Below are 27,146 nucleotides of genomic sequence, written 5' to 3' on the forward strand. Positions count from 1 at the left end.
TTGTTTTCTAAGTTTGTATGCGTGTGTGCGTCATGAATGGAGATTTAATTTATTCCATCTCCATATATTAAATAAATGATTAATTGCTCCCTAATTAGAAGCATCGATATTCAATGATATATTACTAAAAGATACATTGTGTCAAAAAATTTCTCAATATATGCTTTATCTTAGGAAAATATTTAACATTTACAATATACAAAAACACATTAAAATATATGAGGTTTTGTATTGTATATCTACGTAAAATCCAACGTCTCCTTTCATACAATGTGTTGAAATCAAAAAACATAATAATATGCAAAGATAATAAGATTTTGAAAAATCTCTACAAGTATAATGCAAAATGGAAGAATGTAAACCTCAAAGGGTTGGCCTAGGATCAAGAAGGCTTGTTCCATTCTTTGAGTTTCTGGGTTTAAACCTTAGGGTCACCTACCACAATAATATTGTAGTTTATCTGGCCTTTTGAGCTTATAAAGTGTTCAACGAATCCTGAGAATTAGTTGAAGTGCACACAAGCTGGTTTGAACACCCCAGTTATAAAAAATAAATAAATAAATAAAAATAAAGAATATAAATTACCTAATTAACTGACTATACGTTAAAAAATATGTACAAGAGTACACTTATCCAAAATTTAAGCTAGATTATGAAAAATCCCTACTACAGAATAATATATCATAGATTCAACCTTAAAAGTCAAACAAATTGATTAACCTAGGGCTATGTTTAACCCATTACCGAAAAATCAAGGTTCCAACCCTATTACACAGGTAACTTAATCTTTTTTTTTCCTGAAACACCTATCAGACACAACTATACATATTCCTAGGGCTTGATCCCTAGGGGTTGCTTGATTATCAAGTGACTGCCTGGCATATTCCTCTCATTCTTGATCCCTAACCGGATTTTAGAGAAAAAAAAATTATTTCTAAGTCGGTATTATATATTTATGGATTACTATATGAGTAATACTACACATATATCATTTTCATACAACATTATGTGGCAAGATATGATTGGCTAATTTAAAGTTAAAATTAAACTTTCACCCAATCATATCTTATCACATAATGTTGTATGGAAAATGTTGTATAAAAATGATGTATATGTAGTATTATTCTTACTATATTCCCTATATTAATAAATCAGGTAAATGATAATGTAAGTTAAGAATAATGATAAGCCCATAATATTGGAGTTGTAATGATATTTAAAAAAATGCGTAGCTTGTTATTGAAATAATTTGGGAGTCCAAAAAAATTGAATTTGTGCCTTCAATTTCATGATTCATCATCAATCCTACGGCTATAAACATCTTTAAGCCGATAAAATTATAATAAAAATGAGAAGGTCGTCACTGCTGTTTACCACTATTGCAAGTGTCCTGAATATATCTATTCATGGCGGAGTAATGAGGATCTATAGCTAAGCCATTAAACTAATCGCCTAATCGGAGATAAAGTCAGTTCATCAGAGAGAAAGATTTTTGGGATGAATAAACAATTGAGTATTGATTTGACCAAACCCACATGTAGGGATGAGGAGAACTTGTCCTCATTTTTTTATTCTTCAATTTAAGTAATTGAAGTTTTTGTCTCACATAACTGTTGATTACTTGCCTATAAAGAGCATGCTCTTGCCCGTTAGTTTGTGCACCTTTTCGCTTCTTATTCAATTCTATTCTATTACGTACAAGCAGGTGCTAGATTTATCGCTCATCTTTCGTCTTCCCTAGAAGAGCAGAAATGTGATGTCTAGAAATAGATATTCGTTTTCTTGGTTCCCTAGAAGAGCAGAAAGTCGATTGGACATTCAATTGGTGTTGCTCACTGTGGAACATTCTCTGCTAGACTTTACAACTTCAACGGCACCGGTGAAGCTGATCCTTCCCTTAATGCAGCTTACGTTGAAATCCTAAAAGCTCAATGTCCCAATCCAGCCAATCCTGTCACAACTGTGGAAATGGATCCGCAAAGTTCCGTATCATTTGATAGTAATTACTTCAAAATCCTTCTCCAGAAGAAGGGTCTATTCCAATCCGATGCTGCACTGCTCACAAATTTAAGGGCAGCAATCAGAGTAGCAACGTTACAGAACTCAAAATTGTTCTACATCAAGTTTGCTGAATAAAAATGGGAAACATCGGAGTGCTGACAGGAGATGATGGAGAAATCAGGAAGCAATGTCGCGTAGTGAATAGTAAATGAAAAAAGAAGCTAGCCAGCTGATTGCAATTCCCTTGGATATTTATATCCCGCGACAAGTGATGATCTTATCTCAAAATAAAAATATTAATTTATGTTGACATTCTCATCAATAAATTAGAAACTGAAGAGCAAATTAACTCTCCTCTCTTTACGGTCTTGTTACTCTTGTACACGCGAAATCTGTCCAATGAAAAATTGTCCATCCATTTGGCAATTGTTCATAGGGCTTCCAACTAGGGGTGAAATCGAGTCAATTGAGCCGAGTATCTGGATACTCGAACTCGACTCAATTGCTAGAGTACCAAGTTCGAGTTCGAGTTCGAGCTTGGTTGACCTGATAAATCGAGTTCGAACTCGAACTTGATACCTAAAAGTAGAATTCGAATTCGAATTCGAGCTCGATTAATCGAGTTTTAATTGAGCTTTTATACCCATTTTGCCCTTAATTAAATACCATTCTAGATATAATTGCACTCAAATGTCTACCAAATAACAATAACCCAGATCCCCTAAATTTTATAATTTAGCTAAAACACTTCAGCCACAAAAAGTTTAAAAGTTAACAAAATACCCCCAGCCACCAAAGACCATTGTCAGCCACCAACCTCCATCATCGGCCACCAGCAATAATCGCCATGTTGACACACGACCGATGGGATCTGGTCGACAGTGTGCCGATCTTGCTGTTTTCAACCAAAACGAAAGCCAAAAACCGCCAGATCGCCGTGGATCTAGCCAGAAACAACTAGAATAGATCAGCCAATTGTGGCCTTTTTCGACCAGGTTCCATGGGGATCTGGCTGTTTTTGGCCTTCAATCTGGTCGGAAACAGCCCAGATCAATGTGCCTTCGATCTGGTCGAAAACAGCCAAAACGGCACACGACTAGCCTAATCTCGTTGGTTGCTCTTTTTTGGTGATTGAAGCCGGTAGCCGGCAGTGGTCTTGGATGGACGGGGGTATTTTGTTAAAATTTAAACTTTGTTGTTGGGGGTATTTTAGCTAAATTCTCAAATATCGGGGGTTAAATGAATTTATTTAAATAATAATAATAATAATAATAATAATATTATTATTATTATTATTATTATTATTATTATTATTATAAAAAGGAAGGGTAATTCAGTAAAAGCCTCTATTAATAATATTTTAATTTATTCTTCCCAACCAAACATATTAATTATTTATACTCACTAATCTAACCAAACATATTGGTATAACATTCCCCCGTAATCTTCAAGATAATCTATCTCGGAGGTAATCATATCTTTTCAACAATAAAACATTCCCCGAACCAAACGCACTCTAAAAATAAAAGAATATATATTCTCTTTTAATTACCCAAGAAGGTGCTTATTTGGTTTTTGTTGGGTGTTGTTTTTATGGTAATAGAGGGTTAGTTTCCCTGGCTTATGTTTGTGCATTCTATTTGGATGAATTGCCCAAAGGTCTGCTTTAATAATTGGTTAGTGCAGATTCTAGGTTTTTGTCTGATCTAGCGTTAAGCTTTTGTCCTCTTTTGGTTGGGTGCTAGGCCTATTGCCTCTACTGGTTTGGTGGCTCTTTTTATCAGTTCAGTCGGTTGCCTGTTTGGACTTTTCGGTGCTGCTGCTTTGCTCTGCTTGTTGGCTGGTCTAGTTTTATTGCCGACGAGATTGCCTTTTTCTCAGCTGAAGAGTTCTTTTTTGCATAGTTGTTTCTTGGTTGCTTTAAGTTTGCATAGATTTTTCATTCAAGTTTTGGATGTCTCCAACATGAGTCCTTTACTCCTTTTTCCTCTGGTCTTTATGCTTGTGCATTTGTGGTGGATAGGAATTTTGCAGTTGTAGAGCTGGGTTTCTTGTGCTTGGCGTTGAACTCTTGCGCTGGATTATTGTGTTTGTGGTGCTGGGTTTTGGCTCTTTTTGGTGGCTCTTTTTTTGTACAGCTTGTGCAGTTGATCTGTTTTTCAGAAGCCCTGTTATTTTTGTGTTGCTGGTCTGTTTTTAATAGACCTCTTTGATCAGTTAGGTAGCCATTATGGATTGTAAATCCGTGCCTTTCCTCTTGTTTTGTCTTGCTTGGTTGCTAGGGCCTATCTAAGGACCTTGATTCTGTAGGGGTCTTCTTTTTAGGGACTCATTCTTTATATATTACTTTTTAATCGAAAAAATAAAAATTGAAATGGTAAAAACGCTGTTTTTCGCCTTCACACCCTCGTCTTAATAGGTGCATAAGAGACAAAAGAAAAAAAAATGTTATAACTATTGTTACTTCTTTTGTTTCATATACACATATCAAGAGAAGATCACCAAAAAAAAAAAAAAAAAAAAAAAAAAAAAAAAAAAAAAAAAAAGAAAAAGGAATTGTTGCTAACCTTCTTTTAAAACCCCTTGTAAACACATCTAGATAATAACCTTCATTTAAAACCCGTCATAAACAAATCTAGATAATGTATTGTGGTCGTTAATCGTTACCTAGTTACACATGCCTTGGCCGCTTGATTATCAAGGGAGAGCTACACATATTGACGGTCTATTTAACTACAGCTTAAGGCTTAAGTTAAGCAAATAATGTTTTAATTTTTTGAAGTTTAAGCCCATGTGGGAAGTGCTTACTAGAAGAAAAGATGGCAATCTTTTCCCTGTATCTGAAGCCAATGGAAACCTCCCTTCACCATTCTCAAACTACATCACACTTCAGAAACTATTTGCCAATAAAGGTCTTAACGATGACGATCTTGTGGCTCTATCAGGTATAATTATTTAATTTACAAACTTAATGTCATATGCTTTTATTTGAGTTCCATCAATAACACAATGCAAGAACGTACAAAGATTCAAGAGTTTTGTGAACTGAAATAAGGGTAGGTGGCCATACCATTGGTGTTGCTCGGTGTGGAACATTCTCAAATGGGCTTTACAAGTTCACCAATAACGGCGATACTGATCCTTCCTTAGATGAAGCTTAAGCTAAAACCCTAAAAGATCAATGCCCACCCATTCCAACTAATCCTGCCACAACTGTAGAACTTGATCCTAAAAGTACCTCCTCATTTGATGGCAATTACTTCAATATTCTGCTCCAGAACAAGGGCCTATTGCAATTTGATGTCGCACTGCTCAATGATAAAAACACAGAAAAGAAAGTGAAAAAGTTTTAGAAGTCAAAAGGTTTCTTCAAGGCTTTTGCTGATTCTATTAAGAAGTTGGGAAGCACTGGAGCTGAAAATGCAGGAGAAATCAGGAAAAAATGTGGCCCAGTGAATCCTCAATGAAAATAAGAAGCTATAACATATCCCACATCAATCGATCACTTTGGACTGACTTTTTTGTTTATGTTTATGAAAGTTCTATATGCATGAGAAATGATAAATTTTAAATGTTACGTATAGCTACAGCAAATATATTGTTTGTTCTGTGCTTGTGTACTCTTGTCAGGCGCCTATTCCCATTTTCTCTTCTCTGTTTGGTTTGAGCCTGTGAGCTCCGTTAGGACACCTCTGCTCTTCTCCCCCTTGGTTTGGAGCCCGCGTGCTCCCTTTTGGGCCTTTTTTCCCATTCTTTTATCCAAAAAGATAGTTACGTATGTTTTTAGTCTTCTTTAGATCTCTTCTGTATGCCCCTAGTTTCTGTATAGTTTATCTTTTCCAAAAAAAAATATATATATATGTTAATATACGCATCACAACCACCTTAAGTATTATGATATCTTAAAAAAGAAAATATTAATTTCTCTTAACATCCTAATCAATTAATTAGTAACTAAAAAGCAAAACTCTCCCCTCTTTATGGTCTTTTACATGTGATACTTATCCTCTAATGAAAAACTGTCCATCCGTTTGTTAAATGTTCACAGAGCAATCTACCACCACCTCCCCTCAGGTTTTACGAAAAATCCTAGTCCCCCACTTAATTTGAAAAATCCAAAGCCCTCCCCACACTAGTTGTAATATTATGACTTTCTTTTTTTAATTAATTAATGTTAGCATTTTGAATTAATTATCATATTTCCATCAGCTGATAAATGAGAAATTGATTAAAATTATTATAGGTACATATCAAGGAAGTGACAACCAATCCTCTAACAAAATAAAAGATTAGTTAAATCAAGCACAAATTAAACAAGCGCCACAAAGATGCAGTAACGGGGAGGATTGATCCACAGAAAGTGTTTGAAAGTTTTAATCACTTTACCAAGTTGATTAAACTTATGCCGAATGGATTAATCTTGTTCATTTTGTTCTTAATGGTTGCTCATTCATCATCAACACAAACAAAAACATGCATGACATATTGTAAAGCATGCAAAGCAAATTTACATGGTTCGGAAACCTATCTACATCCATGGGAGCAAGTTCAAAGAAAGCTAATCCACTATGATAAACATTTATGGTTCAATTACAGAGTCCAAGTTAAGCATCAATTGAAAAACACTTCCTGTTATATCAACACTTCAAACTTCACCCTTTGGTTTAACTTCAAACTACCACATCTAGCTTCAATTCACAAGACCACCTGGTCAGCCTTAAGCTCCTCTCAAGGTTCAATATCGAAGATGCACTTTAGCTCCAAAAGCTTGAAACTCTGTCAAGCATTAGCAAGAAACAACATTTCAGTCATGAATAAAACAAAGTATAACAAAGGTATTTGTAAACCTACCAAGCGTATGAAACCTGATTCAAAACAAAAGAAACCTCAAAGAATATGTTAGGATAGTGTTTCTGCTTTATATGAGGAAACAGAACCACCAAGAAGAATGAGAATTAAGAGTTTAAGGGAAGAGAACTTTATTGATTATTACTTGCCAAACCCGAATTGTTTTAGGCTTTATATAGCCTTACACATTATTCTAATTCTAAAAAGACTCTAATTGCCTAATTCAAATCTAATTGCTTAATTCAAGAGATATTCTAATTAGATAATAGCACAATTATAAAAGGATTTACCCTAATTATTTTAATTCTATCCTAATTCTAAAATAATCATAACATTGCCTTCTCCTCTAGCTTAACCTTATCCTCAAGGTTGCAAGGTGCAACACCATCAACAACAGTTATCGTGGTTCATCCTCATGCTCATCTTCATCCTCGTGCTCATCATCATCCTCCTCCATTAGCAAGAGAAAGAAATTGGCCTTGCAGCAATGCCTAGGTTGAAAGTGCTCATTGCAATTATAGCAAAAACCTTTGTTGTGCCTTTCTAGCATTTGTGCCGCTGTGAGTCTCTTAACAGGCAAGGAACCCGATTGGTGTGGTGTTGGCAAAAGGGCCTGCTATGCTGAAGGAACATTAGGAGCTGATTTATTAGGATCCCAAGATATGGGACCAACAGATTGCAAGTATAGGTGTAGATCCTATAGCTTGTCCTCTTACAAATGGGCAAGACTCATGGTGTGGCTGAGGGTATGAGGCCGAAAGGTTTGCACCTCCTTTCGGATTTTCGATTTGAGCCCTGATATGAAGCAACTTAGAAGGAACTTAGCTGGAAGGCTAGAAACTTGATTAAAGAGTTACTCATATTCTGTTTAATAAGCGACTACAAAACCTACTTGAGTCAGTTTGGCCAACTGCCACTAGTAATTGAGAAATTTCGAAGGCCCAAAACGAACATCTAAACCCTGCAGGAAAGAACTCCAAGAACGGATATGTCTATTGGAATGCATACAGCGATACCGTGAGAGAGCGGACCCATCCATGTGGAAGGAAAAGATCGTTAACTATTGCTTGGTATGGATATTATGGTAATCAAAGAATTGCTCGGCTTTAAACATCTAGCCGTGTGGATCTGTGCCATCAAGGCGGGGCACCTCCAATCGGAAAGGCTTAAAAGGTGGTGCAAACCCAAAAGAACACGAACTTGAGCCGAGCAAGGGAGTACCATCGCCACTCGCATCACTGTCCCCCATGGTCTATTGCATGGGAGTACCAACCAAAAAGAACTTTTTGTGTTTAGCCATTTTGAGAAAGTTTTCACCAAACTTTCTAGGGACCAATATAAATTAAGCAAAACAAATTTTCTAGTACACCTAATGAGCTAATTACAAGGGTACAAGGACCATTTACACATATCTTAGATAAGGATAAAATTCTAACATCAAATAGAGACGAGACATGTATAAAGGAAATCTGGCTAGGCGAGTGTCATCACATGAACACTTAGTGTCATGACGCCTATAAAAATATTAAATGATTGTGCATTAACAAAGTGATGTTATGACATAAAAAATCAGTATCACCACACTGAATTCATAATTTGACAAAAATACTTACAATATTGAAGAAATTTTACAAAAAACCTAGGGAAGAGATTGAGTGAAGATTGAAGGTTGAAGGTTGATAATAATAAGGAAAAACAGTCGCTAAAACCTGTGATTGATGAACGAAATGCCAAACTGGTTCGTGATTTATCGTTGTTTAATTGTTGTACAAATTAATTAAAGGTTGAAGGTTAATTGCATCGCTCGTCTTGTAGTTGATTAACATTTGTAGTCAATATACTGAGTGCTTCATTAATTTAGGTCCTTTCTATTAATACTGATATTTGATCTAGCTCAAACATCTAATCTACCTGTTTTACATGAAAGATTATGAGATATATTTAGTAAGAGTTCTCAAAACCACAATAACTTTTGGCATATGTATATGTATACAATGCAAAATGATGAGTTTACATAACAGAACAGCTAGCAAGAGATATAATTTAGAAATACTACTGAAAATATGCAATAGAGTTCAGTGGCCTCCATCGATGCCTGAAAATTAAACATTGCATATTTGCATCAGCCACGACCAGTCCAACATCACCCTACATGGCACGTGGGATTAATATAGAATTAGAGAGCTAACAAAGTATGACTTTTTTTCTTTTTTCTTTTTTTTTAATTTCAATGACCTGTCGATGTTAAACCTTATATATATAAGAATCATGGCTCCACGTTCCCAAGTCTGTTACAGTTGGCGCCAGATCATACGAAATACATTAAGTTATTATGAGATACTTGCTTGATTATCAAGAGACAGCTGTTAGACAACTTGTTTTGTTTATATATTGACGCCAAATACATTAAATTCAAATAAATTCTTTCATTTCTTTGTATTAAAATTTAATAAATTCTTTTATTTCTAGGTTGGTCTATACATCCCATATTGATATATCGTGTAAATTGGATATTAGACACAATTTTTCGCTGGTTCTAATTAATGATCTATTTTAAAGTATATGCGCTGAATAATATTATTGTAAATTTATTAATTTGGAGTGGTTCAAAACGATTCCTTCGGCTATAGCCATCGTGTACTAGATTAATGAAAGAATAATGGAAATGGAAAGGTCGTCGCCCTTCACCTCCTTTTTTAAGTCTCGTGTATATATCTCTTCATCGAATAAGAATGTCTAAGCCATTAAACTAATCAGATATGAGATCATCCGTTGAGTTTGGAAGGAATAATTAAACAAACAAGTGGGTATTTAATTTGACCAAACCCAAACAAGCTATGGTTAGACACAACTTGCTGATTTTTTATTCTTTGACTTGATTAATAAAAATAAAAAAATTGGTTTTTCATTGAGTGTTGATGTGCTTGCATATAAAAGGCACACTCTCGTTCTTCAAATTGTGTGCCTTTTGCCTTCTTGTTGATTTCTATTCTACAACCAGCAGAAATGACGTCTAGAAATAGCATATTCATTTTAATGGTTTCTCTTCTTGTGTTTAGTGTGGTTCGGGTTTGTAATGCAGAAGGGCCGGCGTTGATTCAGAACCAATACGAGACAAGTTGTCCAAAAGCTGAGGAGCTTGTGAGGAACATCACATGGAGACAACTTAAAGCTAGACCTGTTTTGGGTGCTAAACTGCTTAGACTGCATTTCCATGATTGTTTTATTAGGGTATATATGTCATCCCTATCGCCTCATGGAACCAATTAATTGCATGCAGCTAAACTTATAATGTCATGATTGGATAATGGATAATTTAGATTTACCAAATCTAACAGTATTTAAGTTTGATCTTAACACTTTATTGTTTTGAACTTGACATGGCATGCATGGCAGGGTTGCGATGGTTCTATATTGCTGGATGCGGTGGACAATGTCACCAAGGCTGAAAAGGATGCAATAGCTCATACAACCCTGCAAGGATATGATGAAATTGATGAAATCAAAACTGAAATAGAGAAGCTCTGCCCTGCAGTTGTTTCCTGTGCTGATATTCTCGCCTTGGCTGCTCGTGATTCTGTTTCCTTCTTGCCTTATCTTGATTTTGATTCCATCCCGCCGGTATGCCCTGGCCTTAACTATATATTATTTGAACTATATAAGAAGCATAAGGTAAAATTTGTTTACTATGGTTTAATTGCAGTTTAAGCCTTTGTGGCCTGTGCTTACTGGAAGAAAAGATGGCAATATTTCCCTTGCATCTGAAGTCACTGGAGACAATATCCCTTCATCATTCTCAAACTTCACCACACTTCATAATTTATTTGCCAGTAAAGGTCTTGACGATGACGATCTTGTTGCTCTATCAGGTATAATTATTTAATTTAATTAAAGACTTTCATAAGTTTAATGCAAGTACGTACAAAGATTCAAGAGTTGTGTAAACTGAAATCATGCAACGCCCTTGAGCTGGCAGGTGCCCATACCATTGGTGTTGCTCGTTGCGCAACGTTCTCAAATAGGCTTTACAACTTTACCGAAAACAGTGATGTCGATCCTTCCCTAAATGCAACTTACGCTGAATTCCTAAAAGTTCAGTGCCCACCAAATAATCGTGCCACAACTGTTGAATTTGACCCTAATAGTTCCTCCACATTTGATAGCAATTACTTCAATATCCTGCTCCAAAACAAGGGCCTATTGCAATCTGATGCTGCACTGCTCACGGATAAAAATGCAGAAAAGAAAGTGGAAAAGCTTCAGAAGTCAAAAGATTTCTTCAAGGCTTTTTCTGATTCTATGAAGAAGATGGGAAACATAGGAGCAGGAAATGCTGGAGAAATCAGGAAACAATGTCGCCTGGTGAATCCTCAATGAACATAAGAATCTACCATTTCTCACATCATCGGTCACCTCGGACGTGCTGACTTTTTATACATGTTTACTAATATTTTGTACGCATGATGAATAATAAATTGTAATATTACGTATAGCTACGTACAGCAAATGTATCGTATGTCGCTACAAGTAATGATTTCTGAAAATAATAAAAGTATGTTTTAATTTTTGTTGTCTTTGTGATTAAATAATTGGTCACCAGGGATCTTTTTAATTCATAATAAGGTCTTAAAATTAAAAAATATATATATATATAATATTTAATAATATTGTCGATTCAATAACTCTTTATCCTTTTTCTATTCTAAATTAAAAAGTATTAACAATTACGAAGAGAGAGAGGTTCAATAGAATAATTGAAACTTAATTTGACTTGAGAAATGGTTGATTTGGGTAACTGTGGAAATCGATCAAAGTTTCAATCCGAAGTAACTGTTTAATAGGCGGTTTAAAACAATCTCATCTCATGTTCCATTCAGACATAACACTGATCTCTTGTTCGTAATTTGTCTTCAACATATAACTGCCTTAACCGCTCTCTTATTGCCTACAAATTCTAAACTACCCTTTGTGAGGAAAACGACTGATCGCTCGAACTCTTCACTTGCTTCATTCTACGTAATTGTATAGTATCTTCCTTTTAACAGGTCCAATGGCCAAAAAGAAGAAAAATGAAGATCTGGAAGTAAGATTTTTTCAAAGTTAATTAAACTCTCATTCACAAGTATGATTATATATCTTTGCTTCTTTACATATATATATATATATAGTTGGTTGTTGCAGAATTTAAGGTATCAATGCATTGTAATGCATGTGAAAGAACAGTCGCTAAGGCCATTTCCAAGTTGAAAGGTACGTACATTAATTCATTAATTCAATTTTTTCATGATGTAAACCATAGTATAATACAATTAATTAATATTTTTTTGTAAGGGGTTGAGAAATTTTCTACAAATATGAAGAAGCACGAAGTTGTGGTTACGGGGCGGATTGATCCACAAAAAGTGATGAAGAAACTGAAGAAAAAGACAGGGAAGAGAGTGGAGATTGTGGTTAATAATAGTAAGAAGAAAGGGTCGCCAAAACCTGGGATTGATGAAGGAAATAATGGCAAGCGACCAGTTGGTGAGATATGGTTGTTTGATTTTTGTAAAGAGAGTGAAGTGTTGATGATGTTCAGTGATGAGAATCCAAATGCTTGTTTAATTATGTAAAACTAAAACGTCTCATTTGGTTTTAGACCAAATTACTTGGCTAATCGATCACTGGATTTCATGGTATTGATTACGTTTCAAAACTAACCTCTCTACTCAGTTACATTATAAATTTCTTTGTATTTGTCATACTATTGTTGGACCATTTTGATGATCTTTATGTATATGTATCTTATATAACTCTCACTACAATAAATATATTATATTGTGATAAAATCAATTGTATTAAATGTTATTTTGTCACGACTAATATAGTTATTATGATAAAATAAATAAATATCACATTAAATATGATAAAGAGAATATACAGTGATTAAAAAAAATATTGTCATAATATTTTATCACAACAAAGAAACCCATAATAAATGTAGTGAAGAAAAACATTTTTATCATAATATTTCGTTACAAATTTTTGGCGCAAAATTTTAACACCTAGGTAAATTGTTTATTGTGACAAACATATTTTGTCATAAAACATTTTAGGCACTATATTTAGTTATACATGTTATAACTATAAATTATTTTGTCACAAAAAGAATTTATTTATTATTAAAAAAAATTATTTATTTATTATTAAAAAAATTGTCATAATATATACTGAAATAGAGGTATTAATGACAAAATATTTAAGTCAAAATTTAAGTACTGAAATAAATTATTTATTGTGACAAACATATTTGTCATCAAAAACTTTAGTCACTATATTTAATAATACATGCTATAATTACAAACTCATTTTATTTTGGTTGCTTATATAAGCAGGATTTTAGTAGTTGTGCAGAATATTTGGGTTCTTTGGGTGGATGGTTCTTTTGTGTATAGTATATGCAGTTGGCTTTGTACACCAAAGTTCGACATTGTTTTTGTGTTGCGGTCATTTTGTAGAGTCCTCTTTGAGGCTTGCTTGGTGGCTTTTTTGGAACGTAAATCCATGTCACCTTTTTTGTTTTCTTTGGCTTGGTTGCTTGGGCTTGTCTAAGAAACTTGATTTTGTGGGGCTCTTCTTTTTGGGACTCAATTCTTTTATTCTTTATATAATTACCTTTTACCTAGAAAAATATGCAAGACGGGTTATGCAAAGAAAGAGAAACAAAGTATATTGAGATGACAAAAAATATTTGTCACGACTATATTATTTTGTCAATAAAAAATTTATCATGTAAAATTATTTGTATTAAAAATTATTTGTCATGCTATTAAATTTTTTTACAAAATTATTTAGTTCACTATGCAATTTTTGACAAATAATATTATCATATAAACAAACATGTAACAAAATAAATATTGTCACAATAAAGTTAATGACAAATAAATTTCGGTCACTATTAAAATTATGAGAATATAATTTAATCATTATTGTCACAATTTTGACAAAATCAATTTCGTCATCATATATTATATTCTCACCATAAAGCTTATCATTTGGTCTTTAAATGTAAATCAATTGTGACAAAATATTACTTATAGTGATAAAAATTGTATTCTATTGTTACAAATAATTTATCACAATAAACTAGTTTACAATGACAAATTATTATTATCATAATAAATAATTAGGCTATGATGACCAAACACTCTTTCGTCACCATACACTTAAGAGTACAAGTTTAATGTGACTAATCTGGTGACTAATATAATTCCTCATATTAGTGAAATGGTCACAATTTTGATATTTATAGTGATAAATTATTTTGTTGGGAAAAGCCTAAACTTGTTGTAGTGTCTCCACCTTCTAACACTTCTAAAACAAATTCAAGAGATTTTAAGTAGATGCATTCATGCCAGACTATTTGGCGTTATTTCCTAATCACGTCAAGTCCTTTAAATTTGGCAGTGTTTTATTCAGTGGGGGTGTTTTGATAGGACCAAAAACTTTAGTGTGGAAGCCGACTAGTGATCAAAACTTATTGTGTTGACAAACTCTCTAAATCTAACCAATCAACATACGCCCACTAACAAAGCAAATCTTATTGGACTTGAAAGTGGGATTTTCCTTTTGAACCGCCCATTGAATGATTGAATTTATGAAATAAAAGTGGTTTGTTTTCTTGCTTGTGTTGGCACTTAGGCTTGGTGACACCTAATGGTCTTCACAAAACAAGCTCAGTTCTTACACCGCCCTCTCTTTATTGCACTAACGATTGATGTATCAATAACACTAAACACCAATCAAATTATAGGAGTTTTGGTCCCCTTGCTAATTACCTAACACTTTCCACTTCCTGTATTTCGTGGAGTGTTGGTTTCTCCAAGAGTTTCGTTGACTATTTTAGCGGCTAGTTGGAAATGTTTTAGTTGACTCTGTAGTCAATACCAGAATCAATTAAAAAGATAAACTCAGTTGACTATAATCCACCATGTTTATTTAAGGGAGCAATGAATGAAGTATAATTTCTTCTCTCTCTTTGTTTATGTCATCCATTCCATCCATCTAGACTTTCTCTAAGAGAATGCTCAGCTAACAGAAAATTTGGCATAGTACAGAGACTTTGAATTTTGAAAGTAATTTCATTTCTAATAAGGCTGGAATTGTTACATCTTGAGCTTTAGTTGTATTAATACTAGCAACTTGTAGCATTTTTACACTAATGAAGCTGAAAAATAAACTCTTGCATTCTTCTTTTTGTACATTGCTGGTAGAATACAAGCAAAAAATTATGTATTCTTGTTTAACTTTTGAAAGACATGATCTCCAGAGCGTCCCTGGTTTGTCCTAGTATGTTAAAAACTGTTGCTGCAATGTGAGATGGTGTGAGACCAGCTTCAGCTAACTGGTCAGCCGGAGATCCATGGTCGATATACCGATCAGGAAGTACAAGTGGCCTCCACTGCACAGAATAATTCAACCAAAAGAATTAAGTATTCAACAGCTAAGCAATACATAATTTAGAAAAAAATGGTCTTACGCTGCAACCGATTTGATTATACCTTCACTGTGCCGTCAAGGAGACCATCAAGGGCCAAGAACTGAGCAACATGAGAACCAAAGCCTCCAATTGATCCTTCCTCTACGGTAATTAAAATTTCGTGTGATTTTGCCAGACTACGAATAAGGGCGTGATCCAGTGGTTTGCAGAATCGAGCATCTGCTACTGTCAACCGTAAACCGTGGTGTTCCAATAAAGCAGCAGCAGCTAAGCAGTTCTGGACAGCGGTTCCATAACCCAAGAGTGCTACTCTATCGCCTTCAAGTAATATCCTGCCTTTTCCAACCTGCAAGCAGTTTAATAGAAATTTGTTAATATGTTTTTGCAACTGCAGGAGCAGCAAATAGTGACTTAGTTGAAACTTACTTCAAGAGGAACGCCTTTATTTCCCAGTGGCAACTGAACACCAACCCCATTACCTCTTGGGTATCTAAAACAGCTAGGTCGATCATCTATAGCTACAGCAGTGGCAACCATGTGAAAAAGCTCAGCCTCATCAGAAGGAGCCATTACAACCATGTTTGGAAGGCATGCCATAAAAGTAACATCAAAAGCCCCACAATGTGTGGGACCATCAGCCCCAACCAGTCCAGCTCTGTCCATTGCAAATCTTACAGGCAACTTCTGCAAGTCAACATCATGCACTACCTGTGGTAGACATCCAGAAGGGAGTTTTAGTAAGATGCTAAGCTGGAGTTTACCTCAACTATCACAGAGTAACGTAATATCAACTGAAGAGATATAGAAGTTCTCCACTTGCCTGGTCATAAGCCCTCTGCATGAAAGATGAATAAATTGCACAAAAAGGTTTTAAGCCTTCACAGGCCAGACCTGCAGCAAAAGTAACAGCATGCTGTTCTGCTATCCCAACATCAAAGCATCTATTAGGGAAGCGACGAAGGAATAGATTTAGTCCTGTTCCACCTCCCATTGCAGCATGGATTGCAACAATATCCTTATCTGCCTCTGCTTCTGCAATCAAAGCCTCTGCAAAATATGTTGTGTAAGACTGGGTATTGACACTGCCTTTGAATTGCTTTCCAGTTGCCGGATCAAATTTTGCCACTCCTGCAAAATGAAAACATAAAGCCTAAATTATTGTTTTCTTTAAGACATAATTGCAGCTATACAGCAAGATAGTGTATGAGTATGACCTATGTACTCAAGTGCTGTTAATAGATAATAAGTATTTACCATGGTACTTGTCTGCAGCCCTCTCTGCATATGGATATCCACGGCCTTTCTCAGTGACAACATGGATCAGGACTGGACCTGTTGTTTTGGTATCCTTAACCTCTTTGAGAATGGAAATGAGGTCATCTATGTTGTGACCATCAACAGGACCAATATAATACAGTCCAAGCTCTTCAAATAACGTTGATCCAGAACCGCTGATCATCCCACGAGCATATTCATCAACTTTTGCCGCCAGTTCATGCATAGGTCCACCTATTTGTTTGGTAACTCCCTGCAATAGTGTCAGTCACAATTAACCATGTCTAGTTTCATCTGTTTCCAGGATGAAAGTTTTCTTTCTTTTCCCTAACTACTATATGATATTTACTTACCTTGGCAACCTCTCTGAGTTCCCTGAGAGGCCTGTTCGATTGCAACCTACTGAGAGCACTGCTCAAAGCTCCTACAGGTGGTATCGGCCCATCTAGATTGGCAGTAGGAAGAGAAACCTGCTTGTTGTCATTAAGAATAACGATCATGTCTGAATCCAGGTAACCAGTATTGTTCATGGCTTCATAAGCTTGACCTGCAGTCATGGCACCATCACCTATAACAGCAACTACATTGTTCTTTCTTCCTTTAAGATCCCTGCCCACAGCCATACCTGTTAATCCAAATGATCTCAGATTATATATTAAAATTTGAACCAAAACTATGTCTATTAAACATAATAATTAAAATGACCTGGAACTGAAAACCAAGAAAAAAAGTCCTGTGTATCTTTGGAAGTCACTTTCAAAGGATATGCAACTTACGAGATTAATGAGACATGTCAACAAAATTTTTATTTTTCTAAATACAACTTCTCACTAATAAGAAAATAAATATTAAACGAAGCCACTTAGCTTTCATTTCTGGGAAAATAATTTATTATCAACAAGTTGCCAAACTTCTTGAAGAAAATGATTGTTTATGGAAAGTATTTAGTATAGCTCTTTCTTTATAACTCCACATATAAAATAACAATCATTATTATATGCTCCTGGAATGGAAACCAATAGAAAATTACCCAGTCCTGCAGAGATAGTGGTAGAACTGTGGCCAGTTCCAAAGCAGTCATATTCACTCTCTGATCGCTTCGTGAATCCAGCAAGTCCATTTGTTTGCCTCATGGTATGCATCTTATCTCTTCTCCCAGTCAAGATTTTATGAGGGTAAGACTGCAAAAATATAGTCACACAATCAAAGTAAGAACAATTTTCCTAACCATGATTGCAAAAATAGTCGCACAATCAAAGTCAGAACAATTATCCTGACCAAGTTAAGAAAAGTCTCTCTACACAAAGATACCAAAAAATAAGAGAAGAAGATTAAGAAACTAAGTAAGGTTGGAATAGAACCTGATGACCAACATCCCATAGAATCCTGTCTTGAGGAGCATTAAAAACATAATGAAGAGCAACAGTGAGCTCAACAACACCAAGACTAGAGCCCAAATGACCCCCAGTTTTAGAAACATTGAATACAACATCAGACCGCAACTCATCTGCTAGCTGTTTCAGCTCCTGTATTGATGAAAAATTACAAATTTTTACTCAAATATCACACAAAGATATGAAGAAGTTGGTTTTTTCATGAAAGAAGACTAGTTGTAGACTTGTAGCGTTTCAGTTAAGTACCTTGATGGATAGATTTTTCATATGAATTGGATAATTTACGGTGTCCAATAGAGGTGTTGGTGGTCTTTGTGAGTGATATTCTCCACTCTCTGAAAGTGATGCAAATATCCCACCTGGCCTTTTCTTGGCCTGTATCAAATCACAACAAAAGCCCATTTCTTTCAGTGAATTTTATTTTTCATTTTTCAATACAAGACAAGAAAATCAACGTTAAGTAAAAAGAAAAAGAATATCGGTATTCGGTGGACTCTTCTTTTATTGTTATTATTCAAACTAAACTAAAACTAAATTAAAGACAAAGTCTTTATACTCAGCCAAGCAACAAATATGTAATAATAAGAGTGTCTTCTTTAATGTTGCAAACCTGATTGAGCTTGTGCAGAGATTGGCAGCACAGATCTGCACCCCAGAACATAGAAGACAGTGAAGTTGATTTATGAGGATCAATAAGTGTTGGAGTTGAACGGTTGACATGAGAAGGAAATGGGAATGCAGAGAGAGCCATAGTAGTAAAAGCAATAAACCCAGTAAAGAAGGAGATGAAGAATATCAGAACAAGAAGAGCCCAGAAACAAAAATGAACATGCAGTGAAGAATGCTAAAGAGAAAGAGAGAAGCAATAAAGAGATATATAATATAATGGGAGCTGTCCTTGCAATGTAAATTAGTGTGTAGTGGTGAGAACAGTGAAAGAATTAAGGTTAAGGGCATTGATTATTGAATAATTAGCAATAAAAAACAAAACAGAAATCTGAATGCGCTTTGTGTTGTGTGGTTCATATCAAAGTTGATACAGTTAAGTGAGTGCGTTAACAGAAACACTATTGTCTTTCTTATTTATTTTCTTACCATTCTCCCCAGCTAGGCCTGCCGCCTGCACAAATGTCACAGGAACTAAGTGGCAGGGTGGCATCTGATTGGACCACGTCATCAAAAATCACAAATGGATAGATCGCTTCGTAGATAGATATGCGATATCTAAAAGACTCAAATATTGTGTAGAATCTGACACTGCTGAGCATACGATAATCCTCTACTCCTTCTCTATGATTGGTTTAGTCATTTTGACCAAATTTCTGGCCGAGAAGGAGACCACGTTACACCTTTGCTTTGCTTATTATGGATGGATGAGAATTAACAATTATGTTGGATGGCCAAGTTGAAAATAGAATAGGGTAGTGGCTTTAGATTAACAGAAAAGCAGAAGTATTTCTCCAAAGTTATGGTCCTCTTGAGGACACGGTGGGTTTTAGTGTGTATAATTTAATTTCTGAAGATTGATTTTGCACCTAAAATTAAAGATTCAAGTAGTTTGGTTTGGTGAAACACGTTTTGATACATGCGATCCTTGTTAGGATTAGATCTACAGCTTACTTACCAAATATAATTATATTAAGAACAAAATTACAGCATAATTTAATAATTTCCCATGTCCTCAACAAGCTTAAAAAAATTGCTGTCTTTTCACCACCACTATTATTAAGTAATTGAAACTCATCGTTCTTAATCGTTTCATTCTCTTGTTGCTTCATCATAGGCTGTACTTGGGAACTTAACAGTTGTTCACAGTATGGAAAAAAAAAATGTTACAAACACCGATCAATTTCACCGAATTATTGTATTGACTTATATGGCATCCAAGTCAAACACGTCACATTGGATACTATAACACATCTTCCGTGAATGAACGGCTGTCCAACAATTATGGACGTTGGTCTATTTGATGGATGTCCATTCATTACAAATTGACGATCATCCACCAATTTAGACGAATTGTTATACCAAAATAACAATGAACTCTTGTCTATATTATATGGATGGGAGTCCATTTCCTATGGATGGACGTCCACTTCGAATGGACGTCATTCATAATTTTTTAAAAGAACAAGAATGGATGCTCATCCATATTATATGGACACTGAACAGGCGTCCATTTTCATTTTTAATTTGTGTAAATATGCACTATTTCCTCCTTTTTGTCCATAATCAACCAACATTGAAGGTGGGGCATCAAATATGCTCCTGCTATGCCCATTACACATTAAAAATAAAAAATGCTTAGAAAATAAACAAACAACAAATACATTTTTGTTTTAAAACATGGAATTTGTAAATCTTAAGTTTTATAATTAAAATTTGAAGAATGCCAACTTCCACCTTTCTTTTCCTCAAAGCTACGCCACAAATATCAGCAAAAATGAATGATTATGCTGAGAAAAAGTACAATGAATGTTGAATCTGATATTGTATTTAAAAAGGATGGACGGGTGTCCATTCTTGTTCTTTTAAAAAATTATGGACGGCGTCTGTATATGCAAAAAATCTATCTTTTACGAAAATATGGTCTGATCTCGTGAGGTTGAGGTCACTAACAATCCGTTGTACCTGCACACGCAAGAAAGCAAGCGTAAAGCGAACGGGAAACACTGGGGTGGTGTTTCCCGTAGGCACTCCGACACTCAAGCCAGCAAGGCCTAGTAATGCTAATTTAGTGAGAGTTATAGAGAGAGAAGGTTACCAGAAGTCTAGTCAGAGACTATAACTACGGTTGTGATGCGAAAGTCTCGAGAGTGAGAATTGCGAAGTCTGAAGGTGTAATGTTTGTGTCCCTTGTGAGAGAGTTGACATCTATTTAAATAGCGACTGTAAGATCTTCAAATCCTGGTGGGACTGAGAGTCCTCGGAGTTGAGGTTTTGTGAAAAAGGAGAACATTTGGCTCCCTTACCTCAGTAGGAAAGGGAGTCCCAATGGATCTAAGACACGGATCTTAGACGAATTAGGGTAGTAATGGACCTCTTCGATAGAGTTCAAATAGTATTGGGTAAGTAGGCGACCTTGGGCTCCAAGTAGATCCTAAGTCTAGAAGATGATCTAGGATCAGCGGGCCTAGTCCCAAATAAACTAGCGGTGAGGCCTAAACGAATCGGGCCTCTGCTGATTGGGTCAAAATGGTGAGCAACTAGGTAAATGTACCGAACGGACCTAATATGCAAACTATATTGCGGGCCCAATCGGAATTAGGCCTTGGCTTCGAGTTTTATTGAAGGTGTCTTCGTCTTTGGGCCTATTTGGGCCGAGGACATTTTTTTGCCCTAACAGTTTACCCCCCACTCTCTGAGTTAAGGAGTGCTTAGCTTAGAGAGTAGACGTTGCGTGAAGGTGTACCTAGTCGACCTTCGCGATCAACCAGTTGAACATGTGAACGTGATACTTCTCTGTTTGCGGGAACGAATAGTATAGCTTTTGTTGCATGTGATGCATTCGGTACACTAAGCCAAGCAGGTGGAGGTGAAACACCATCATGCTTTCACTCGACGTATCTGACCGAGTGACGGAGTGGAGTTGACCTTGATAGACGTGCTCGGTGCATCGGATCTAGGGGAAGCATGAAAGAATCTACTAGAGGTATCCTTATTTGGTATGTCGTAGCGGGTGGGAAGATATGCAAAACGTCCCATGAAGGTGTCCTCACTTGGTGTATCGAGCCGAGTGAGTGGGTGTGCGAGTTGTCCCATGAAGGCATGCTTAGTCGGTATATGGAGCCGAGTGGAATACGTTTGGGTCACTCTAGTGGTGGTGCCTTAGGCTGATTGGTTGAATCCGAATGAATAGGAGTATGTGCACTCCCAATCAAACGGCTAGTTCACTCGGTCGGGATGACTAAGAGGGCGAAGGTTGTGTTTCACTTTAGCGGCGTTTGTCACGAGGCTGGAGAGCCGAGGTTGGACAGTCAGTACGTCTAATGCTAACTCCACTTGGTCAGGCGAACTGAGCGAGTGGTTAGCACCCCTATGGTGTATGCATGACGTGGTGGAGCGGACCCTGAGTGGGTAACGTGAAACTGAATAATCCATCTCTCGACACGTATACGAACGAGATGTCTTCTAAATTTGGGCAGGAAAATGAAAACATACTGTTTGATGACCAATCGGAGTTTGCCACACATAGGCTCTCTAACAGCTTTAGTTGATAAATTCATGGGGGTAGCTATTCATTTCATTTTACTTCCCATTTCTCTCTTCTATTTTCACGTTTTCTCTCTATTTCGGTTTTTCTCCATAGCTGTGAAAGATTTCAGGAACTTTGGCTATTTTTACGGTAAATACTTTCTCTTTTGTACTCTTTTATGTTTCTTTTCTTCTTTTCTTTGTTTTTGCAACGTTTTTGGAAAGATTTGAGTGGAGTTTGATGGATTTTAGGGGAGTTTGAGAAGGTGGCACTGTATTTTTTTGGGTTAAACGGAGTAGGCAAACTTAGTGATTTTGAATCTTAGGTTTAGCGTTTGGGAGATTTTGGGTGTTCAGGATTGATTTGGTGTGGCCCATGTTTGGAGATTCTGGGTTTTCAATGCTTTCTGGATTTTTTTGGGTTTTCTAGGTTTTAGAAGATGAAGTTGTTTTACGTTGGTTCCCCATTCAGCTCGTCTCGGTCTGCTTGACCAGGTCGAGTGCGGTGCTTCGAGTGAAGAATCGTGGTTTTTGGTAGGGGTTGATTACTTGGGTCACCCGGTCTTCTAGACCGAGTGGTGAGGGATCTGCACGAGTGGTCCTGAGGAAGTAGGTATTCGGTCGCCCAGACTGAGCTGAAAATTACTTGGAGGTCGAAGAGTTAAACTGATTTAAGAACCAGTCGGTCGATAGCTTTGGGCGAGTGAAGCTTCTGGAACAGGGTTCGACTTGGAATTGAAAGTCAGTCGGTCACTTGGGTCAAATGGACAAGGAGTTCAATGTCGCGGTCAGAGTTGAGCGACTTGAGTAGGGTAAAGACGAAAGTTGGGAACGAGTATGAGAATGCCTTAACAATGGTGATGATGCCAAAGGGTGGAGGCATTCCGGTCGGTATACCAAAAAGGGTGAACATGGCCGCTCCTAGGTCGAGTGGCACCACCCCGAGTGATGGTGAGTCGGATAGGCAAGGGACAAGTGGGGAAGACTCCGATGGAGTTGATGATTCTGAGAGTTTACCCTCCACCAGCAATGGCTCCGAGGACGAGTCGAGTCGGTCAGGTAGCGAGATATTGAGTAAAGACTATCCGTCTTTATTGAAGAAGAGTCATGTATGGCAGATCAGGACGATGTACCACATCCCAGAGTCTGTTGAAATTAGGGTGTCGAAATTAGGATGTCGAAGTCGTACGAGAGGGTCGATTGGGAGGCAAAAGGTTGGGTGAGCACCTATGAGAAATGGTTCCATGACGAGCTAAGGCTTCTCATCCCTCGTCTTGTCTGGGAGGTCTTAAACCATTTTATGATTGCGTCGACCCAGATTATGCCGAATGGGTGGAGGTTGTTGATGGCTCTAGAGGACCTTTGTGTGCGGAATCAGGTGATGTTTGGGCTACATGAGCTGTTATACTCGTATTTCCTGAAACAAAATGACAAGGATAAAGGTTGATATCTGATCAATCTCAAGCACGATCAGACTCACCTTGTGACCGACCTCCGGTCGAGTGATAAAAATTGGAAGGAACGTTTCTTCTTCATGAGGGGTGAAGCGGTCTTTGGAGAGAGAGGCCTGGGCGAGATTCCGTACACCTGGCGAGCGACTAATGAGAAACTTTGTCTTTATTCACGCTTTGATTACTAAAGTCTTATTGTGTTTCTTCTTTGCAGAACTTGAATTCAACCGTGCCGGACAGAGTGGGGACGACTTGGACGTGCAGACCTAAAAGATTCTTGCTATTCCAAAGGCATAGAGGGATTGGCGGGTCGTGTTGGAGGAGGCGAACTTGAAGACGAGTCACCTTTGGGTCGGAGTTAGTGCAATTCAGCGAGGTATCCCCTTCCCTTCGTTGAAGCAAACTTGGAATGTGTTGCTCATCCGCTACTGCAATCATATTTTGTCTGGTAAGTCGAGGCTAAACCCACTAACTATTGAGAAATTTACGATTGCAGAGAAGCTTATGAAGAAGTTGATCGTCTCCAGCACAAGTGAGTCTATCACAGACATCGTGAGAAGCGAAAGAGGGATTCTTCTGCCAGAAATGAGAGGAAAGTAGTCGGTGACTGCCAACATGAAGACCGGTTGCTCGGGTGCAGTCAGGAGTTTTTCAACTATGTCTATCCCCCACTTCATGAATGGCCAAGGTGTGAGAGTGGAGTTGAGTCACTCAGGTGAGAGGTTTGAGACATGGGCAAACCTTTGATAGCTATCGCATTTCTTCACATAGGCTGCTGAGTCAGTGCGTATAGTTGGCCAATAATAGCCAGTGGTGATCACCTAGTGGGCAAGACTGCATCCTCTTGCATGGTTTACACATTCGCCTTCATGGAGTTCGACGAGAACTTGCTTGGCTTCTTCTAGGCTTATGCCTTTAAGGTAGGGGCTAGAGCATGACTTCCTAAGGAGTTGGCCCTCGTATATGGTGAATCTTGTGGCTTTTGCTTTTAGGCGGTGTGCTTCATTCTTGTCAACTGGGAACTCGTCATGTTCTAAGTATTTGATTATTGGGGTCATCTAAGAGTCAATCGATTCGACGTCCATTACTTTTTTGGGCTCTTTCGGGTTGGGCAACTTGTTCGTTGGGTGTTCCTTCCAATCGGTTGGCCATTAGAGGAATAGTAGTGGGATGGATGATTGGGAGAAGTCTTGAAAGGCTGAGCTGAGGTTAGCAAGGGCATCAGCATGGGTGTACTCCACTCTTGGGACTTGGGTGATAGAGAATTCTTTGAAGGCGGACTGCATTTCTTTGAACAAGCTCAAGTAGGTTGTCATCTTCGAGTCTCGGGCTTGGTAAGCGCCTTGTAGTTGGTTGACTACGAGTTGAGAATCGAATTTTACCTCCAGCTTCCTTACTCCAATCTCGTTGGCCAGAGAGAGTCCAACGATGAGAGCTTCATATTCGGCTTCGTTGTTTGTGTACTTGAACCCACACCATACGGCCCGTTGGATGATATCCCCTTCTGGTGTAATAAGTATAACGTCGAGTTCACTTCCATTCACGTTGCTTGAGCCATCCACTGAGAGGGTCCATTTCAAAGACGATCCACTATTTATACACAATAACTCCTTTTTCGTCTGGATGGTAGTGTTCGGAGTGAAATCAGCAATGAAGTCCACCAGCGCTTGGGATTTGACGACGATGCGTGGTTGGAAAGATATATCGAACTCACTAAGCTCTACTGTCCATTGTGTAAGTCGGCCTGATAACTTTAGCTTATGGAGTATCTTCTTGAGTGGGAAAAAGGTGAGGACGACTATGGAGTGGCATTGAAAGCATGGTCTCAGCTTCTTGGATGTATGGACGAGGGCGAGTGCCAATTTCTCTAGCTGACTGTATCGTGTCTCGGCATCGATGAGTGATTTACTTACATAGTAAACCGGTAGCTGCTTCGTATTGTCTTCGCGGACTAATACTGCTAAGATGGCTGTCTCCGAGACCGCTAGGTAAGTGTAAAGTTTTTCCCTAACCACGGGCTTGGAAATAAGTGAGGGAGAGGTTAGGTACCTCTTTAGCTGCTACAAAGCCTCCTCATAGGTGGGGGTCCACTCAAATTTCTTAGATTTCTTGAGTGTGGTGAAGAAGAGGTGGCACTTGTCAACAGATCTGGAGATTAATCGGCTCAAGACAACTACTCGCCCCGTGAGGCGATGGTCGTCTTTGATGCGAGTTGGTGATGGTATGTTGAGGATCGCTTGGATTTGGTCAGGGTTGGCTTCTATCCCACGCTGAGTTACCATGTATCTCAAGAATTTTCCTGATGAGACCCCGAACGAACATTTGGCTGGGTTCAACTTCATATTATATTTCTTTAGGACAGCGAACGCTTGGCTGAGGTGGTCGAGGTGTTGCTCGGGCATAAGGGACTTGACGAGCATGTCGTTAATGTATACTTTCATGGTGTCTCCGAGGTGTTCGACAAACATTATGTTGAACAACTGTTGATAGGTGGCCCTAACGTTCTTGAGATCAAAGAGCATTACTTTGTAGCAGTAGGTTCCCCTCTCTGTGATGAAGGCGGTTTTCTCCTGGTCGTCCAGGTGTATCAAAATCTAGTTGTACCCTGAGAAGGCATCCATAAAGCTTAGAAGTTCGTGACCTACTATCGCATCAACCATCATGTCGATATGTGGGAGCGAGAAGGAGTCCTTAGGGCATGCTTTGTTCAAATCTGTGAAGTCTATGCAGACCCTCCACTTTCCGTTCTTTTTCTTTACGACCACAACGTTTGCTAGCCAGTCGGGGTAGTGGATTTCTCTGATTAGTCAGTTATTCAACAGTTTGTCAATCTTCTCATTGACAACCCGGTTGCGTTCTGGTGTGAACTTCCTTCACCTCTACTTCACTAGAGGGTGATCCGAATCTATGTAGAGGTGGTGGACGATTGTCTCGGGGCTAACTCCTATCATGTCCACGTGGGACCAGGCAAAACAGTCCTGATTTTATTTGAGGAAATCTATAAGTTGCTCCCTTATCTCGGGCCTGAGGCAAGAGTCTATCTGAGTCTTTCGGTCGGGGTGGTCTGGATGTATCTGCACTTCATCCAACTCTTCCATGGATGGTTGATCTGACTCGGTTGGAGGGGTCGGAGGGGACTATAGTTGCTATGAAGCATGACCTTTGCTTTTGAAGGCGTTTTTGTAGCAGTCTCTGAAGGCTTTAGGATCGCCCTTGATTTCTCTTACTCCCCATTTTGTTGGAAACCTTATAGTTTAATGGAAAGTGGATGAGACAGCTCACATGTCATGGATCTAGAGTCGACCCCAAGATGACGTTGTATGGTGAGGGGCAATCGAGCACTATGAAGATTGTTTGCTTGTTAACTCCGCTAGTGTAGACAGGCAAGGCGATTTTACCGATGGTGTACTTCTGTTCGAAACTAAACCCGACCAGTATGGTTGGTCGTCTACTGATGTTTGTTTCATCCAGTCCTATGGACTTCACTGCTTGAAGGAATAGGAT

At 37.7% G+C, this 27,146-nt stretch overlaps 3 protein-coding genes and 1 pseudogene across 3 annotated transcripts; 3 read left to right on the forward strand and 1 right to left on the reverse strand.

Moving 5' to 3' along the window:
• Positions 1 to 4,792: 4,792 nt before the first annotated feature.
• Positions 4,793 to 5,468, forward strand: LOC116109934 (annotated as a pseudogene).
• A 4,387-nt stretch (positions 5,469 to 9,855) lies between these two features.
• On the forward strand, positions 9,856 to 11,396 carry LOC116109920 (peroxidase 24-like). Its single transcript, XM_031396154.1, has 4 exons — positions 9,856 to 10,080; positions 10,246 to 10,470; positions 10,553 to 10,718; positions 10,826 to 11,396. Exons 1-4 carry the CDS (start codon positions 9,856 to 9,858, stop codon positions 11,224 to 11,226), a joined length of 1,017 nt encoding a protein of 338 aa, XP_031252014.1. The 3' UTR covers positions 11,227 to 11,396.
• A 503-nt stretch (positions 11,397 to 11,899) lies between these two features.
• LOC116109922 (heavy metal-associated isoprenylated plant protein 19-like) lies at positions 11,900 to 12,461 on the forward strand. The gene is made up of 3 exons (XM_031396156.1): positions 11,900 to 11,932; positions 12,018 to 12,099; positions 12,181 to 12,461. The coding sequence occupies exons 1-3, from the start codon at positions 11,900 to 11,902 to the stop codon at positions 12,459 to 12,461; spliced, it is 396 nt and encodes a 131-aa protein (XP_031252016.1).
• Positions 12,462 to 14,949: 2,488 nt separating this feature from the next.
• On the reverse strand, positions 14,950 to 18,748 carry LOC116109955 (probable 1-deoxy-D-xylulose-5-phosphate synthase, chloroplastic). The gene is made up of 10 exons (XM_031396195.1): positions 18,608 to 18,748; positions 18,244 to 18,372; positions 17,965 to 18,129; positions 17,634 to 17,784; positions 16,957 to 17,228; positions 16,583 to 16,856; positions 16,149 to 16,456; positions 15,755 to 16,036; positions 15,390 to 15,674; positions 14,950 to 15,289 (listed from the first exon to the last, which is right to left on the reverse strand). The coding sequence occupies exons 1-10, from the start codon at positions 18,746 to 18,748 to the stop codon at positions 15,131 to 15,133; spliced, it is 2,166 nt and encodes a 721-aa protein (XP_031252055.1). The 3' UTR covers positions 14,950 to 15,130.
• Positions 18,749 to 27,146: the final 8,398 nt, after the last annotated feature.

The sequence above is a fragment of the Pistacia vera genome, unplaced genomic scaffold (genome assembly GCF_008641045.1).
Source record: "Pistacia vera cultivar Batoury unplaced genomic scaffold, PisVer_v2 Contig591, whole genome shotgun sequence".
NCBI classification, from domain to species: Eukaryota; Viridiplantae; Streptophyta; class Magnoliopsida; order Sapindales; family Anacardiaceae; genus Pistacia; species Pistacia vera.

What these genes read in the sequence shown, in the direction of transcription:
- LOC116109920 (XM_031396154.1), top strand. Translation starts at nt 9,856, where the DNA reads ATGACGTCTAGAAATAGCATATTCATTTTAATGGTTTCTCTTCTTGTG. An exon ending in TCCATGATTGTTTTATTAGG is followed by an intron (nt 10,081 to 10,245) that starts GTATATATGTCA and finishes CATGCATGGCAG; the next exon opens with GGTTGCGATGGTTCTATATT. An exon ending in ATTTTGATTCCATCCCGCCG is followed by an intron (nt 10,471 to 10,552) that starts GTATGCCCTGGC and finishes GTTTAATTGCAG; the next exon opens with TTTAAGCCTTTGTGGCCTGT.
- LOC116109922 (XM_031396156.1), top strand. Translation starts at nt 11,900, where the DNA reads ATGGCCAAAAAGAAGAAAAATGAAGATCTGGAA. An exon ending in AGAAAAATGAAGATCTGGAA is followed by an intron (nt 11,933 to 12,017) that starts GTAAGATTTTTT and finishes ATATATATATAG; the next exon opens with TTGGTTGTTGCAGAATTTAA. An exon ending in GGCCATTTCCAAGTTGAAAG is followed by an intron (nt 12,100 to 12,180) that starts GTACGTACATTA and finishes TTTTTTTGTAAG; the next exon opens with GGGTTGAGAAATTTTCTACA.
- LOC116109955 (XM_031396195.1), bottom strand. Translation starts at nt 18,748, where the DNA reads ATGGCTCTCTCTGCATTCCCATTTCCTTCTCATGTCAACCGTTCAACT. An exon ending in AACTCAGAGAGGTTGCCAAG is followed by an intron (nt 16,857 to 16,956) that starts GTAAGTAAATAT and finishes ACACTATTGCAG; the next exon opens with GGAGTTACCAAACAAATAGG. An exon ending in TGCAGAGGGCTTATGACCAG is followed by an intron (nt 16,037 to 16,148) that starts GCAAGTGGAGAA and finishes TGTCTACCACAG; the next exon opens with GTAGTGCATGATGTTGACTT.